The following is a 16,198-nucleotide window of genomic DNA, read 5'->3' on the forward strand; positions in this document are numbered from 1 at the left end:
GAGTATATTGCTTGTAATATTTGCGTTATATGCATTTATCCGAAGTCTAGTCATCACTCAGTACAGTATTAGACATAGTGCGTAACGGACAGTTTACTTGAACATTGTATTATAATTAATGCAACCAACGCAGTTACATTTTCGAAGAACTAATAATGGCCGATAAGAATGAAAAAGCAACAACGTATGGGTGCAGTACGAAGACTATAAATGTAAAAAAAGACTGAATTTGAAAATTAAATTACACGTTTTGAAGCGAATCGATTCCGGTCAGCGACAAGCGGATGTGTGCCGTAATTTAGGACTTGCTGTTGTTGTTGTTATTTGGTTTTTAGGAGCATTAGCAACTAAAGCCATATTGCTCCGGGGATATGCGGTGGTCATTTCTTGACCTTTCCGCATCCTCCGTATTTGGTGGTCACGGGCTCGAACCCCGGTCTAATCAAGAAGCGTGTGCTACACACTGCCGCACCTGGCTACGGAGGCACCTTAGGACTTGCAACTTTAACTGTAAGAACAATTATAAAAAAATAAAGAATTAATTTTAGCAGTGGGAAAGATAGCTGTTCCACTGCAAGCGACTAGGCTGGCTATTAGGATTGAAATGGAAAGACTTTAACTAATTTTATTGAAGATAATATGTGTGAATATTATATTGGAATATATAATATTCCAATGCAGAATTCAGTTAAGTTAAATATTAAAAAAAAAAAAAAAAAAAAAAAGTGGAACCATTTAAAACTGGTAAGGGCTGGTTGAATAGATTTAAAATCCAGGGAGAAGCCACTAGTGTAGATCAAGGAGCCGAAACTTTAAAAAAAGAACTTGTTAAAATTATTGAAGAGGGGTATTATGTGTTATGCTTCTCAACAAGTTTTTAACATAGATGAAGCAGGACTTTTGTTGAAATGAATGCCTAAAAGAAGTTTCATATTGAAAGAAGAAAAAACATGCCAGGTTTCAAAGCGGCGAAAGATCGGTTGACTTTATTGTTGGATGGTAACGCTGCGGGGGATTTAAAATTAATACCCCTTTGTTTATTTGGAAGAGGGCCAAAGTCCAACCCAAAATCAACACATTTTTCATGATTAATTCATCAATTAATTTAAATCAATTAAATTCATTATTTTAATTAGAATTTTAAGTTTATTTTTGATATTTAAGTCGTTACCACATAATTATATACGTATGTAATGCAGAATATTTTATATGTACAAATATTTGAATATTAAATATTTTGACTGACATTGATTAGGAAATATCCTATGGCAACAACCGCAACCCACAAATACATATGTTACCTTATGGGAATGCGGCGCTCGCTTAGTGCGGATTCACTTAGTGCTCTGTTTTTCCGGAACGAATTATCAGCGTTAAGCAGGAGTCACCTGTATTCGAGCCTTTGAAAAATGTTTTTTGAGCCATTCCAAACTTCATTAAAATCAGACTAATAAAAATCAGGAAATTAATTTTTTTTTTTTTTTTTTTTTTTCTGTCCTTGTGTGATAACTTGACTCCCAATAGAGTTGAGATTGGATTTTCATGAAATTTTATGTTTGGGCCTTTGAGAAGAGTAGTATATCCTAAATTTCACTAAAATTGAACCAACAGAAATCTGACAGTTTTTATTTCTTTGTCTATCCATATGTCCACATACAATAACTCAACTTCCAGTGGATGGATTTTCATGAACTTTCACATTTAACTTGTTTGGAATGATTTGTTGAGCCTTCCCTAATTTCATTAAAATTGACCACCAAAAGAAATCCAGTAGTTATTATTATTTATTTTTTTCATATATCACACAGGCTCTCCGTATACTGTATATTGTAGCTGAAGCACTATATGTTATACATGGCCAGGAGTTTTACATTTATAATGTAAAACTCCTGGCCATGTCGCTGTGTTGAGTATTATTGTCTCTAGTACATGTCCTGTACTTATTAGCAATAAAGAATTTATTTATGTTTTGTTCCCATGAACTGATTGAAGGAATGAATGGGCAATGCAACTAATGTGCAAAAACAAAATTTTCTTGATTCATGTGTAAAATTTGTTGCTCTTCTCTCTCTCTCTCTCTCTCTCTCTCTCTCTGTTTGACTGTTAGAAAACTTTGGCAATTTGAGAACTTATTATGCTATTATATTCATGACAGTATAATAAGTTCTCAAATGATAATCCCATTTATATGCTCTTCTGCCATTCTTTCAGTAACCTTGGAATTCACTGAGCCCAGTAACCAAGGATCATGAATAATGAATGAATGATTCCTATGTTGATTCATCAGTTGTGAAAGTTCTCTATCCATTATACATCCTATGTTGTATAGCCCAATTTCCAATTTCAGTATTTCAGTGGATTTTGGGTGGCAGAGCTGTCTTGAATACAGCAAGTGACATATCCCTTTTCCTTTTTCTCAAAACTTTCTTGACCATTCCAAAAGGTGCCTCCATAGCCAGGTGGGCAGGAGCAGCAGTGTGTAGCACATGCTTCTTAATTAGACTGGGGTTCAAACCTGTGACCACCAAATACGAAGGATGCGGAAAGGTCAGGGAATGACCACCGCATATCCCTGGAGCAATATGGCCTTAGTTGCTAATGCTCCTAAAAACCAAATAACAAACAAACAAAACCATTCCAAGATAGATTTTTGAGTAGTGAACTTCACCATGCACTACAAACATAGCCTTCGTTGACATACGGAGCATGGAACTGCCATATCTTTTATAATGCAAGGGACAGAATGTGTTAACTTCAGTGGTACCTGTAAAGGCTACCAGCTAAACTTGATGTATTCATAATCAATAAGTGTAGATTTGCAAATGAACTTATGCAGAACAAATGAAAATGATTAATTTTCAAAACACACTACACTACCAACATTTTCATAAAATTTGCAGTAAGCATTGTAGTAGAACATACTGCAAACATATACAGAAACCATATTTTATACTATCCCCAAACCACATTGACTGTCTGACAGAAATTTTGTCTGCTAACAACACTGCAAAACACTCTGATCTTTGAAATAATCACTAGCCTAGACCAATCCATGCAGTTGGTTTACCTTCAAATAACTCACCAATTTATCCATTCCTACTGATCCTATCAAACCCTGTTTTTATAATACAAAATTTATGGGACCCAGCAGAATGTCACCTAAAAAAATCGTTTTTTTTTCCTGACTAACATCATGGGCAGCTAGTAATAGACATGAAATATCTATATCATAATCATCAAAAAGAACAGAAGAACACAACTGAACAATGTATGAGATATGAGGTAAGAATTTTTTTTTAATACTGCCAGATAACATACAAAAAAAAGTTTGTTCACCATATTATACTTCTCTATATATTAGTAAAAAATTTAATTAGTGTCATTTAAGAATGAGCAAGGCAGAGTCTCTTGTAGCATTATACATAAATTAGCTTTAAATATGTAGTTCCAAATAATAAACTAATAAGCATTTTGGGGGTTTACATTAGTGCAAAAATATTAATCTTAGGTGCACAAATTCTGTGAGTGAAACATTGTAAAAGATATGTATCCTAAAAAATAAATTACACATAACTGACAAACAGTAATGCACGACTAAGTGTACTGAGAACCAGAACAGGCTAACCCCGAAGGTTAAAAAACTCTCCAAATATCACTTTTTAGTTAAAACTTGGCCCTTTCAAGGCTGTATATTACATTTTCAATAATAATATTATTATAGCCCTAATTATGAAATATTTGTAAGTCAAATATTTCATATAGTTAATGGCCAAAATTGTATAAGAAGGCCGTTAAATATTTTCTCTACACAGTAACATATATTTTCGTTCTACTGTTTGTCCTCTTGCCAGTATAAAAGTAAAAAATGATAAGAGAGTAAAAGGCAGATATATGGAAGATGAACTTGCAAGAAAGTCACAGTGCCGAAACCCTGCCATAGTGGCCTAGATATAATGATCATGTATGACAAATTCTAGTAGAATGCAGACCTGAACTAGGTCAGGAATTTAAGTTCTTGAAAAAGAGAAATAAATGAATTCTAACCTCACTACAAGAGAAAATTGTCCAATTGGGAAAACAATGTATTGGAGAGGATTACAATATTCATTGCCAAAAGACTCAACATGTTGCTTGTACCAAAAACTATTCAACAAATTTGAAAGAAATAAATTAATTAATTAATTTTCTGTTTATGCTCTAGCATGTCTACTGAGATCAGAGGAGTTTGTAATTAGCTAATTGACAAGAATATTAATATTATCATTAGTCACATTTAGCATTCACATGAGTTTGAACCATGATCAGCTCGAATGCATGTACTAATGCACTTCTGCCTGCTCATGAGAAAAGCTGTACATTTGGAGAACTTATGAAGTTTAGAAGAACTTGAACTATATTTAAAAAAATGAAACCCATTAAGGAAAAAAATCTGGAATTATACAGGACAGGTAAAAGATTATACGGTGCAAGTAATGTGGAAACTTCCTAAAATTTATTGCATACCTAGCTTTTATTGATCCATTCATGGAGCAGCTGCATAAAATGATTGTAAAGAAACACTTTTGAGATTGGTACCATTTAAGAATGTGACAGCTCCTATTATAACAATATAAGTACAAGAGCTTGAAGAAATGTCATTTTCTGTTAAAAACTTGTTGCCACTGCTGTGACAATAGAGGGAAAAGACAATGGTGCACAAAAGAATGTAATAAAAATAAATCTTCAAGCATTCATTGAACTTTCAATGATGATGCCATATGCTGTGTGGAGGCAAATAGTTTCTGTATCCTTGTTCATCATACACCGATGAGCCAAAACATTATGACCAGCGAGCCATTATGCAAATTGAAGCAACTGCAGGTGAACTACAATGCATGCGCAGGTCGGGACACAGTATTAAAAACACCCGATACTGAGCTCTGTTATTCAGTGTTACTCTCGTCGGATGGGAAACACAGTGGACTTAAGTGAGTTTGACAAAGGCCAAATTGCAATGGCCAGACAACTGGGTCAGAGCATATCCGAAACGACATGGCTGGTAGGGTACTCATGGTCAGCCATGGTTAGTACCTACCGAAAGTGGTCCAAAGAGGGGGAACCCACAAACTGCCGGCGAGGTGTTGGATGACCACAGCCCATCAATGCTCAAGGTGAGAAAAGGCTCTCCCAGGTGGTATGTGGCAACTCGCTGAAATGCTGGTGACGGGAGTAATGTGTCACAACACACAGTACATCGAACCCTGCTGAAAATGGGGCTGCGTAGCCGCAGGCCACTCCAAGTGCCTATGCTAACCATGGTTCACCACAACAGTGCCTACAATGGGCACGTGAGCATCAAAACTGTACCTTGTGTGATTGGAAGGTCGTCTGCTCTGACAAATCACGTTTCCTGTTGCACCACGTGGACAGCTGGGTACATATGTGTTGTTTACCTGGGGAAGTGATGGCACTTGGATGCACCTGGGACGAAAACAAGCTGGTGGCAGCCTTCCCCTCTGGCAGTACCATCTTTCAGCAGGATAATGCACCATGCCACAGTGCCCGAAATGTTCGAGACTGGTTCACAGAACATGAGGAAGACTTCCAGGTATTGCCCTGGCCTCCAAATTCCCCAGACATCAATCCCATCGAGCATCTGTGGTTTGTGTTGGAACAGCAACTCCAATCAGTGGCGTCTCAACCACTGACCTTACAGGAGTTAAAGGATCTGCTGGTTACATGTTGGTGCCAGATACCACAAGACATTTAGAAATCTTGTAGTGTCCATGCCTCGCTGGGTACGAGCTGTTTTGACTGCATGTGGAGGACCAACATCATATTAGGTAGGGGGTCGTAATGTTTTGCCTCATCGGTGTATATGTTTTGATTTGTTTATTCAGACATCAAAAAATTCTTGGGAAATTCTTCATGCCAATGTGTATTCTCAACTGAAATTAGCATTAGTAGAGGCATGATGCAAGAAAGCAAGCTTATACAGCATCAGCCAAAAAAAAAAAAAAAAAACCTTCCCATTTTGCCCATCTGTTTACTCAAAAGTTTTGTCCACTTCTTCCTTCAATTCATTTAAGCTATCAACGTTCACAATGATTGCTGGAAGTTTGTTCCAGCAATCAACTACCCACTGGCTAAAGGCAAATTTCCACACGTCTATTCAACAACTGTCTTCCCTCAGTTTCAGTTTATGCCCCCTCAGGTTTGTAATTTGAGCAAGAGGAAGAATCCTATCAGCATTAAGCCTGCTCAATCCATTCAAGGCCTTATACACCTCAATCAGATCACCTTCCAAGTGCTTAGTCTCCAGACTCTGCAATTTGCAAAACTTAAGCCTTTCTTCATAAGTGCACCCCTTTGTTCCCCTCACCAGTCTTGTTGCCCTTCTTTATGCTCATGTCCTTTTAAGGATTACTCTTTCTAGCAACTCTACATCCTTCCTAAAGTGAGGCTTCCAGACCTGTACTCAAGTAATTGAGGCTTCCTCAGCATCAGTTTGGAAATATCTGTTGTGCACTGATTGAAATTTCTGCAGAAATTCAGTCTCAATCTGAAAATCTGAAATTTCAATTTCAAATCTCTAACTCTTCTGGTTTCTGGATCATAAAAGGATCATCTGCAGAAACAAGAAAAGTCAGATGATCTGATGGTTGATATGGTATGCTTACTAAACAGTTTGGGAGAAGAGTTTGAAGCGGAAGGCCCAAAATTCTAATTACACTTATGATCATCTGGCAGTACGGTTTCTATAGATGCTCTTGTAATTTCTGCAAGTTTATATTTGTAGTTTACCTCATTTTCTGTTATATCTTATTTGATTAACTTTACCAATAAAAAACTTAAATCTCACATATAATCTCCATGCAAGATTATTCAGTAGCAAAGGAAGAATTTTCTGTGGATTAATTTTAAGAAATAGTATTTGAAGCATAAACCGGGTCAATTACAACTTTATTACCATTTCTGTGTTTAGTTGATTATAAGTATGTAATGAAAATAAAAAGAATTATTGTTTTCAGTAAATAAACAAGAAAAAAAAATTAATGTAGAAATTTTATTTCTAATTAATAGATAAGAAATATGGACGGAATTCCTCTAATTTTGGATTGCTGCAACATAGATTCTCGGAATCCATGTATCCTTATATTTGTAGTACTTCAAATTGTGTAATATAAAGTGAATTATTCTTAACTCATTTTTTAGCATTGCATTGATATTCCTAATTAAATCAATGAAAATATTAGTAAAGTTGAGTTATTCATCAGCACTGTGGGGGGGTATCAAATACAGTTGAACTCGTTTATAATGAGCTCGCTTACAATGAGTTCCCGGATACAATGAGTAAACTGAGATATTTTATTTGGTCTCATTTAAAAATGCATGGCATTCAGTTCAGATATAATGAGTACATCCCAGATATAACGAGGGAACATACCTCCATGTACAGCAAACCAAGTGTTGCTTGTCATCCTTTACAAATGAGAAGAAAGTTCCTACTGGTCCTTCAAAAGAAAGTTTATAAAATTGCCTGTGAAATCTGCTATCTAGAATGATCAATGGCTGCTTCTAAGCTCTCTAGAGGTGTGCTTTAACCTACTCTGTAGCAGCTAGCTATTGGTCATTGGCAAACCAATCAGTGAGCTGTAAAACACACACCACTCCTTTTCTGATGACTAATTGCTGGCCACTGCTGAATAGATAAAAGCAGACCACTGGAAAGCTTAGATGCATTCGCTGCTTTGACGCTGATTGTTTTGCGTAGTGGATTTCACAGAATTTTATAAGCTGTCCTTTTAAGGATAAACTCTATTTTTACTTCTAAAGGACAGTAAGAGGAATTTGGTTTCAATCTCAGAGCCCAAAAATGTTGAAGAGGAAAGCATTATCGGTGAAGGAAAAAGCCGAAATTATTGAACTGCAGACTGGTCAGAAGAACATAGGGATATGCAAGAAGTATGGACTTTCTTTGTCTACTGTTTCAACACTGGAAAAATAGAGACACAGAGTTGAAGGCCTGCAATGACAATGTAACAAATTCGAAGAGACTCAAGAAATTCGACAAAGATAACATTGATCGAGTTCTACTGAAATGGTTCACTGCATAAAGAAATGCTGGTTTACCCATAAGTGGACCAGTCTTAAAGGCTAAAGCAGAAGAATTTGCACGGCTTTTCAACTATGCAGGATTTTGTTGTTCATATGGGTGGCTTGATCATTTTAAGAATCGGCATAAAATTTGCCATGGCAAAATCAGTGGAGAAACATCTGCAGTGGACATGGAGATAACATCTAAGTGGATGACCAATGTGTGGGGACTTCATTCTCAAGGCTACAGTATTGATAACATCTACAATATGGACAAAGCTGGAATTTTCTATAATGCTACTCCTGACCAAACTTTGAAATTCCAGGGCAAAAAATGTATTGGAGGAAAATTGTTGAAGAATAGACTTCCAGTGGCTATCTGCACAAATATGTCTGGGAGAGATAAAAGAAGGCTTTTATCCGTCTGCCAAAACCTTTTGGAAAGTCTGCCAAACCAAGATGCTTTAAGAATGTGAAGCAACTTCCAGTGGCTTATACGTCAAACAGAAAAGCTTGGATGACTTCAGATATTTTCACAGATTACCTCAAAAAGTGGGACAAAGATCTTCATACAGAAAAACACAAAATTATACTTGTTGTAGATAACCGTCCTGCACATCCACAGAAAGATGACAATCTAAGTCATATAATGCTAGTTTTTTTGCCTCCAAAAATTACAGCAGTGCTACAACCAATGGATCAAGGTGTGACAGAAGTTTCAAAGCTCGTTATCGTCACTGGTCCTTTTGCTCATTGACAGAACAGACAAAGGAATTGAAATGTAAATCTCAGTTCTCGATGCTATATGCCCGATGCATGGGAATGCTTTTCACAAACTTGCATTCAAAACTGTTTCAAGAAGGTTGAATTTCATTCAAAGCAAGATAACATTACTGGCGAGGAAGATCACATTCTGTTATCTGAGTGGTTGCAAAAAAGGAGTCCAGAGTATTTGAATCAACTTCCAAATGTCGACAGTTGGGAGCATGTAGATGATGACGTCGTAACTTCGGGAACTCTTACAACAGAAGACATCATAGAAACTATCCGAGTAGCAGGTGAAGAAAGTGAAGAAGTAAGTAGATGAAGAAAATTCCATTCAGCCTCCATCATATGGAGCAGCTGTTGACAGTGTAGAGAACCTTCGTGTTTTTCAAAGCTACAGACAATACTGATGCAGAGATGTTCAGTCCCTTAAGTCTGATCACAAGAAAGTTGTGACAAAAGCAGAAGACCAGTCAAATGACCCTACATTCGTTCCTGAAAATTGGATAATCACTTCTCGAAACAATCAGCCCTTTTAGGGCCACAAATAATTTCCATACATAGGTTAATCTTTTACAGTTTTCAATTCACGTTTACCTCTGGTTCCTACACTTCTGTTGTTTCCAAATCACCTAACCCAGGTATAACGAGTACTCGGATACAGCAAGCACATCTTGCGGTCCAGTGAAACTTGTTATAAACGAGTTCAACTGTAGATGTGGCAGTTAACAAATTCCATAAAAATGCTTCACTAAATTTCAGCATTATCAGACTTCAAGGCTGTCATTAAGCATGCTTTGAGTTTCACAGAAAGTAACTCAATTATTCTGAGAAAAAATTTTTTTATCCAATCTGCTACTTTAATATGTTTAGTCGGCTTCTTGGAAGTGAATAGGAAATATATGAAGTTTAATGAAAGCTTTCCATTTTGACGGTGTGATTAGCCTAGCTGTTTTTATAATAATTCAATTTTTGGTGGTGATAATCTTAGATTGATAATGCTATAATTTTGTACAACATTTTCATAATTAGATATGTTTAAGACTTTTTCAACTGTAGCTTAACTGTTACCTTAATCAACTCATGTCTTGCTTTCATAGACACTTATCAGTGTATGAGATAGAACTCAGTTCTTTGTGTTTATTCTAAGTTTACATTCCATTCCTCCTTATATTAACTTGTTCTTATTTTTTAATATTATTACCCAGCACTAGAGTAAAATTATCAAAAATTAAATCAGAATTTTAAAAAAATTGTAAATAAAACCCATTATTGCTTTTTTTACTGATGCAATAATCTGTATGACTACTTATGTATCTTTTGATTTTATCAACTGGATCTGAATTCCAGAGAAATTCTTAAATTTCAATTTTGTTTTTTTAAGCTCAGTTGGACAACTGATGTCAACAGATGTTCCTCTTCTAATTTGCAAAGCCAGTTTTGTGCTGCTGTCTATTGTAATACAGATAAGTGTAATAATTGTCATCTCTTATCTGTGTTTCACAGATAAGAGATGACAGTATATGCTAGAAAAATTTCAAGACAGTTCATATAGTAATGGAGATATCGTTTGAAGTGACCTTTATACCATAGAACAACATATATGGCTCCTAAAACAAAAAAAGAGCTACAGGTGTGCTCCTGAAAGGGTTAATTCCTTATAGGTATGTTATATTTTGATATCATTTCCAGTTTGTTCTTTTCCCTTTGGTCTTCTGTAGAATGCAACTCAAAGTTTAATGACTTGACTTTGTAGTTTTGTTCCACTTATTTCTTTAATCAAAGCTCTAAGTACTGCAGGATGTTCGGTTACTTCCTTACCCTTTCTTGCAGTAGACAAAGGTGAATGTTCTTGACACTTTCCTGTGTTCATCAACCTTTCCTGTGTTTCCTGAATAACTGCATTGTTGATGATGAACAGTACCTATAATATAAATAAAAATTATGTACTGATATGTTTGGGATAAATATAATAATGAAATTCTTTGGTAACCATAATAAGTGCAATGATTCTTATAACAGATATCGAGAGGAATATTGCAAAGGCAACCCTTAAAACAGCATAATAAATAAAAGTGCAAATATGAGTACTTTGCAACACTGAATAGTGAAACTCTGGTCATGAACTAGATGACATCATAGGGCTAACAGTACAAGAACTGTACTGTTAGCCCTATGATGTCATCTAGTTCATGGGATCAGGGTCTAGAATATTCTTGCTCCTAGTACTTTCCCTAGCATGCTGATACAAATAGCAGTCATCCAGTTGATTTAAAAATTTTGTTCCCTTACAATGAGTTTCTGTCCCACTTGCTCCAGTCAGGTGGGGGCAAATTGAAATCACCCATAATAAGACATTCACACTTGTTTGCCCATTCTTTCCCATTCACACTTGTTTGCGTGTAGATGCCCTAATCATCATAGTCTTCTGGTCTGTAGATTACTCCCATTTTCATTATACCTTTGCTTCCAACTAACTCACACCACTCAGAATCTATACTAGTATGCAGAAAATTGTTGGATGTACTCAGGCTGCTTTTTAATTATTTTTCCCACCATCCCTTCTGTGTTCTCCTGTCCTTCCTATATACACAGTGGAAGTACCATAGTGAAACTCATCATGCTCTCTTTCCAGGTGACACCATGTTTCCATTAGCCCTTAGCTATGTCAGCATTAGTTGTCCTAACCCTTCACTAATTGAATGATTAGGACATTATCTCATTTTATTGACAGACTCCTGGCTTTGCTGTAGATATGGTCAACGCTAAGTCGAGGGTTTAGTGTCTAACAACATTAACTACAAAATTGCATTTTCTTTTTGCGATAACTTTAGTTTTACTTTATACCAATAACAATGCATATTATGTCATAGAACTGTATCTGCCTAGTACTTTACAAGTTAGCTTAGGCTATAAGTACATTTCTGGTAAACCAAGAAAATGCCATAACTTTTTTTTTTGGTTAATTACAAAAACATCAACTACAAAATGATTTTCTAGTTAACATTGTTTGACACTAAACTCTCGAAGTGTTCTTGTATAGTATATTACCCTGACATCTTGAATTTATCTCAAGTTGTATTGCTACCATTGGTTTACCCCTCACTTGAAACTTCACTTCCCTCAGAACATCTTGTCAATACTGCAGTAACAAAGAATTTTTTGTGATGAGTGCAAGCATTACCTTGACCTTTTTTCATATCTATATTACCCCATTCCTCCTAATTAGCAGTTTCCCTGATCCCTTAAAGCATCCTCAATAATATTGGCAAAACTCTTGCACCACCATTGTTCAAATCTATCAAACCAAATCTGTCTTTACAACACAGATTTGATCTACACTGATAAAAATTTCCTCCAAAAAGCCTTGCAGAATTTGTCAAGTCTTGATTTAATCCACGAACACTACTTTGGTGTTAGAAAAAAAAATAACCTAAAGGTTTTTTTTTTTTTTTTGACTGATGTTTGCTTTCTTGCATCATGTGCCTTTGCTAATGCTAACACTTCCTATATTTATCCATGTTATGTGGGCTGAATTGAGATGCATCAAAGGGCAGGTTACTAGAATCTTAAGCCCCTGACAAATTCCCAATTACTTATGATTGCTTACTTATGTACCGGTATTAAGTACTTATGTATTAATAGAATAAGCTTATCTGCGAAAAGATCTAAACCTCCCAAACACATCCTAATTCATTTCACAAATATACATGGTCTGAATTCTAATCTCAACGATGTCTGTTTCCACTTGCAGTCTGCCAAACCCCATACGTGGGGTTTGGCAGACTGCAAGTGGAAATGGACTTGATTTTTCTGACAGAATCTCAGTTATCAGTTGATTCAACTACTGCTCATCTCAGTTGCCCAAATTATTTGCTGTATAAATCCTTTCGCCTCAAAGGTGGTACATGTGCATATGTCCGTTCCGATATTCCCTGTCAGAGACTTAGTAATTTGGAATCTTCTCTTTTCGATCTTCTCTGACTTAAAATATCTCTACCTCATTTTGTAAAATTCATCTGTTGTCTCAACCATTCTCCCAACTCCACTAACCACTTGGAGTTCTTTGTCTTCCTCTCTTTGCAACTTGACATTCTCCAGTCCAACTTTCCTAACAGTGAGGTAATTTTCCTTGGTGATTTTAATGTTCACAACTCCTGCTGGCTTCCGTTTTCTAGTCACACTGACCCAGCTGGTCGAGATGCTAAGGCTTTTGCAATTACAAATGATCTTGCACAGATTATTCATTTACCTACAAGAATACCAGACAATCCTAACCATAAGCCTGATCTTTTTCTGACAAACAACCCTTCTAAGTACACGGTCCAAGTGAGAAGTCCTTTAGGCACTTCAGATCACAACTTGGTGATTCTCTTCTCCAATGGAGCCTTTATCTCATGGATACTCTCAACCTTGTGTTGTTTGGCATTACAAGAATGTAAAATGGGATGACCTGTGAGATTTCTTTTCTTCTTTTCCTTGGTCTGATTACTGTTTCAAAACTTCTGATGTCAACGTTTGCTCAGATCGTGTCAGTGAAACTATTCTTGCAGGAATGGAATCCTTTATCTCACACTCCACTTTAAAATCTCGTCCTTTATCCAAACCTTGGTTTTCTAATAAATGTGCTAAGGCTGTTCAAGAGAAGAACGTTGCATATCATAATTGGCTTGTTTCTAATTATTCAGTTTCATTTTCTGCCTACACCAAAGCTCGCAACAATTGTAAAGCAGTTAATAATCAGTCCAAACTAGAGTTTGAACAGGCTAAGAGTAGAAAACTTGCTTCTTGCCCTAATGGTAGCCGAGCATTCTGGTCTCTTGCCAAATCTATTGGCCGCAACTTTTGCTCAGCTCTGCTCCCACCTCTGTCAAAACCAGATGGTTCTGTTGTCACTTCAGCCAAGTATAAAGCTGACCTGCTAGCATCCCATTTTCCCTCCAACTCATGTATTAGTGATCTTGGTAAAACACCTCCCAGCATTCCCAACACGCTCCATTCAATTTCTCCTGTGGTCTTCCGTCAAAAGGATGTCAGAAGGATTTTGACGAATCTTGATGCTAAGAAAGCTCCAGGTCCTGATGGTATTTCTCCACTTGTTCTCAAAACCTGTGCTCCTGAACTTACTCCTATTCTTTGCCGCCTTTTTTCACTTTCTTATTCCAAAGGTGTTTTTCCTTCTACTTGGAAATTTGCTTATATCCAGCCAGTTCCTAAAAAGGGTGACAAATCCCTCCCATCGAATTATCGTCCCATTGCAATTACTTCTACTCTTTCTAAAGTAATGGAGAAATCAATTAACCGCCAACTCTTAAACTACCTAGAAACCTTCCATCTGATCAACGATCGCCAGTATGGATTCCTTCAGGGTCGATCCACTGGTGATATTCTGGCTTATGTTACCCATTTATGGACTAATTCAATGGAAAGGTTTTGTGAAACACAAGTAGTTGCCCTTGACATCTCAAGGGCTTTCGATCGTGTTTGGCATAAAGGTCTTCTAAACAAGCTTCCATTTTATGGTTTGCCAACTGTTTTTAGTAATTGGTTATCCAGTTTTCTCTCTGAACGCTCACTGAGGGTGATGGCAGATGGCGCTCTGTCTTCTAACTTCTCCACTAATGCCGGTGTCCCCCAAGGTTCAGTTCTTTCCCCCACTCTTTTCCTCTTGTATATTAATGACCTTCTTCCATCGACTGGAAATCCTATTCCTAGTTTTGCCGATGATAGCACATTGCATTTTGAGAAACTTTGCCCTGCTCAGTCAGCTTCAAATTCTCGAAAATCTGCTACCAGTTTCTTAAATGCCGATCTCCAGGTAATTCTCCAGTGGGGCAAAGACAACTTAGCTGATTTCAATCCTTTTAAAACTCAGTCTTGTCTTATATCTCGCAAAACGGATTCTTCTGCTGCTGTGCTTATCTTTAGTGACACTCCGATTTCTAGGCAAAATGATATATCTGTTTTGGGGATTACCCTGACTTCTAATCTCTCTTGGCAAAAGCACATTACAAATATTGCTTCCTCTGCACCTAAAAAACTTGGTTTTCTCTTTCACTCTCACCGTTACTTTTCTTCCAAACAGCTGCTCACTCTGTATAAATTGCAAATCCGCCCTGCCATGGAATATTGTTCCCACATCAGGGGTAGTGTCCCCAAAATCTCTCTCAGGCTTCTTGATTCCGTTCAGAAGAGGGCAGTTAGGTTAATTAATGATTCATCTCTAACAGAGTCTCTCCACTCGCTGTCTCATAGATGTACTGTTTCTGCTGCATGCCTCTTCTACAGATATTTCCATGGGCACTGTTTTTCTGAATTGGCTTCTATAATTCCCGTTCCCTCTTTCAAAACATTCCAAACATGTGCCGCCACCAGCCAACATCTATTTGCTGTCCAACTTCAAACTCACAGATCCAACTTTTCATCTTCCTCATTTATTCATTCAACTGCCGTTTCCTGGAACAATATGTATTTCCTGAAAATTACAGTCTACAGAAGTTCAAGTCCAATGTCAACAAATATCTTCTTTCGTCTTCTCAACCTTCAACCCAAGCACGACTAAGTACTATAGGTTCTAATACCTCTCGTGTTTGGGATTTACATTAAAAAAAACGGGTAGTTATAATTAAACCATGAATGCTCAGAATTAAAACAGACTGTGTCTATATGTGCAAAAATGAAAGCCCCCGAAAAGAAAGGAATAAAAAAAAAAATCAAAACAGTGACACCAGGATGCACTTGCTGTTGAATGTAGTCAGTATGCAAAATAAATGTCATGAGCTGATTAGTGATGTATATATCACTAATCAGCTCATGTATCACTAAAATACATCACTAAAAAAATGTGTGACCACACTAACAAGCAAAAGTCAACATGGTACTACATATGAAAACCTACTATTTGTTGATAAAATTCTTTTACAAAAAATAGTAATAATTGCTTGAAAAACTTTAAAAACATTGTTTAAAAAAGAAAGGATCCACCCTTTCCCAAAATAGATTATATAGTATGATAAGGAAATTAAAAGAAATAGAAACTTTGTCTGTGGTTCCCAGAAAAAAATGTTACTCGTTTGTATTGACTTATATGAAATCACTGTTGCTGTAGCTTATGGTGTAAAATGAAATACACACTTCTCTGCTAGTGCATCATGACAGCTAGCCTGATACTCTAGAGGCAACAACTCGATAGGAATTGCTTTGATCCTTTGCACAATGCTTTCCTTACAAGATCTATGTGTTGCACCAGTTATAATGGCCCATGGTCCTGAATAGTGCACAGACTTTGCTCAGTGGTTTTGGTCTGGGGAAGAGAATGACATGGCCCTAGAATGGCTAAACAGTGATATGAATATCC

At 36.6% G+C, this 16,198-nt stretch overlaps 1 protein-coding gene across 1 annotated transcript in view; it reads left to right on the forward strand.

The window, feature by feature from the left end:
• The window catches only part of LOC150086756 (ataxin-10), a 129,717-nt gene that overhangs the window by 92,397 nt on the left and 21,122 nt on the right, over positions 1-16,198 (forward strand). Inside the window, exon 10 of the mRNA XM_090371563.1 lies at positions 7,063-7,126. Within this exon, the coding sequence (XP_090227689.1) occupies positions 7,063-7,126 (64 nt within the window). The remainder of the gene's footprint in view (positions 1-7,062; positions 7,127-16,198) is intronic.

Source organism: Mastigoproctus giganteus, chromosome 4 (genome assembly GCF_048544385.1).
Source record: "Mastigoproctus giganteus isolate SK-2022 chromosome 4, ASM4854438v1, whole genome shotgun sequence".
Classification (NCBI taxonomy): Eukaryota; Metazoa; Arthropoda; class Arachnida; order Uropygi; family Thelyphonidae; genus Mastigoproctus; species Mastigoproctus giganteus.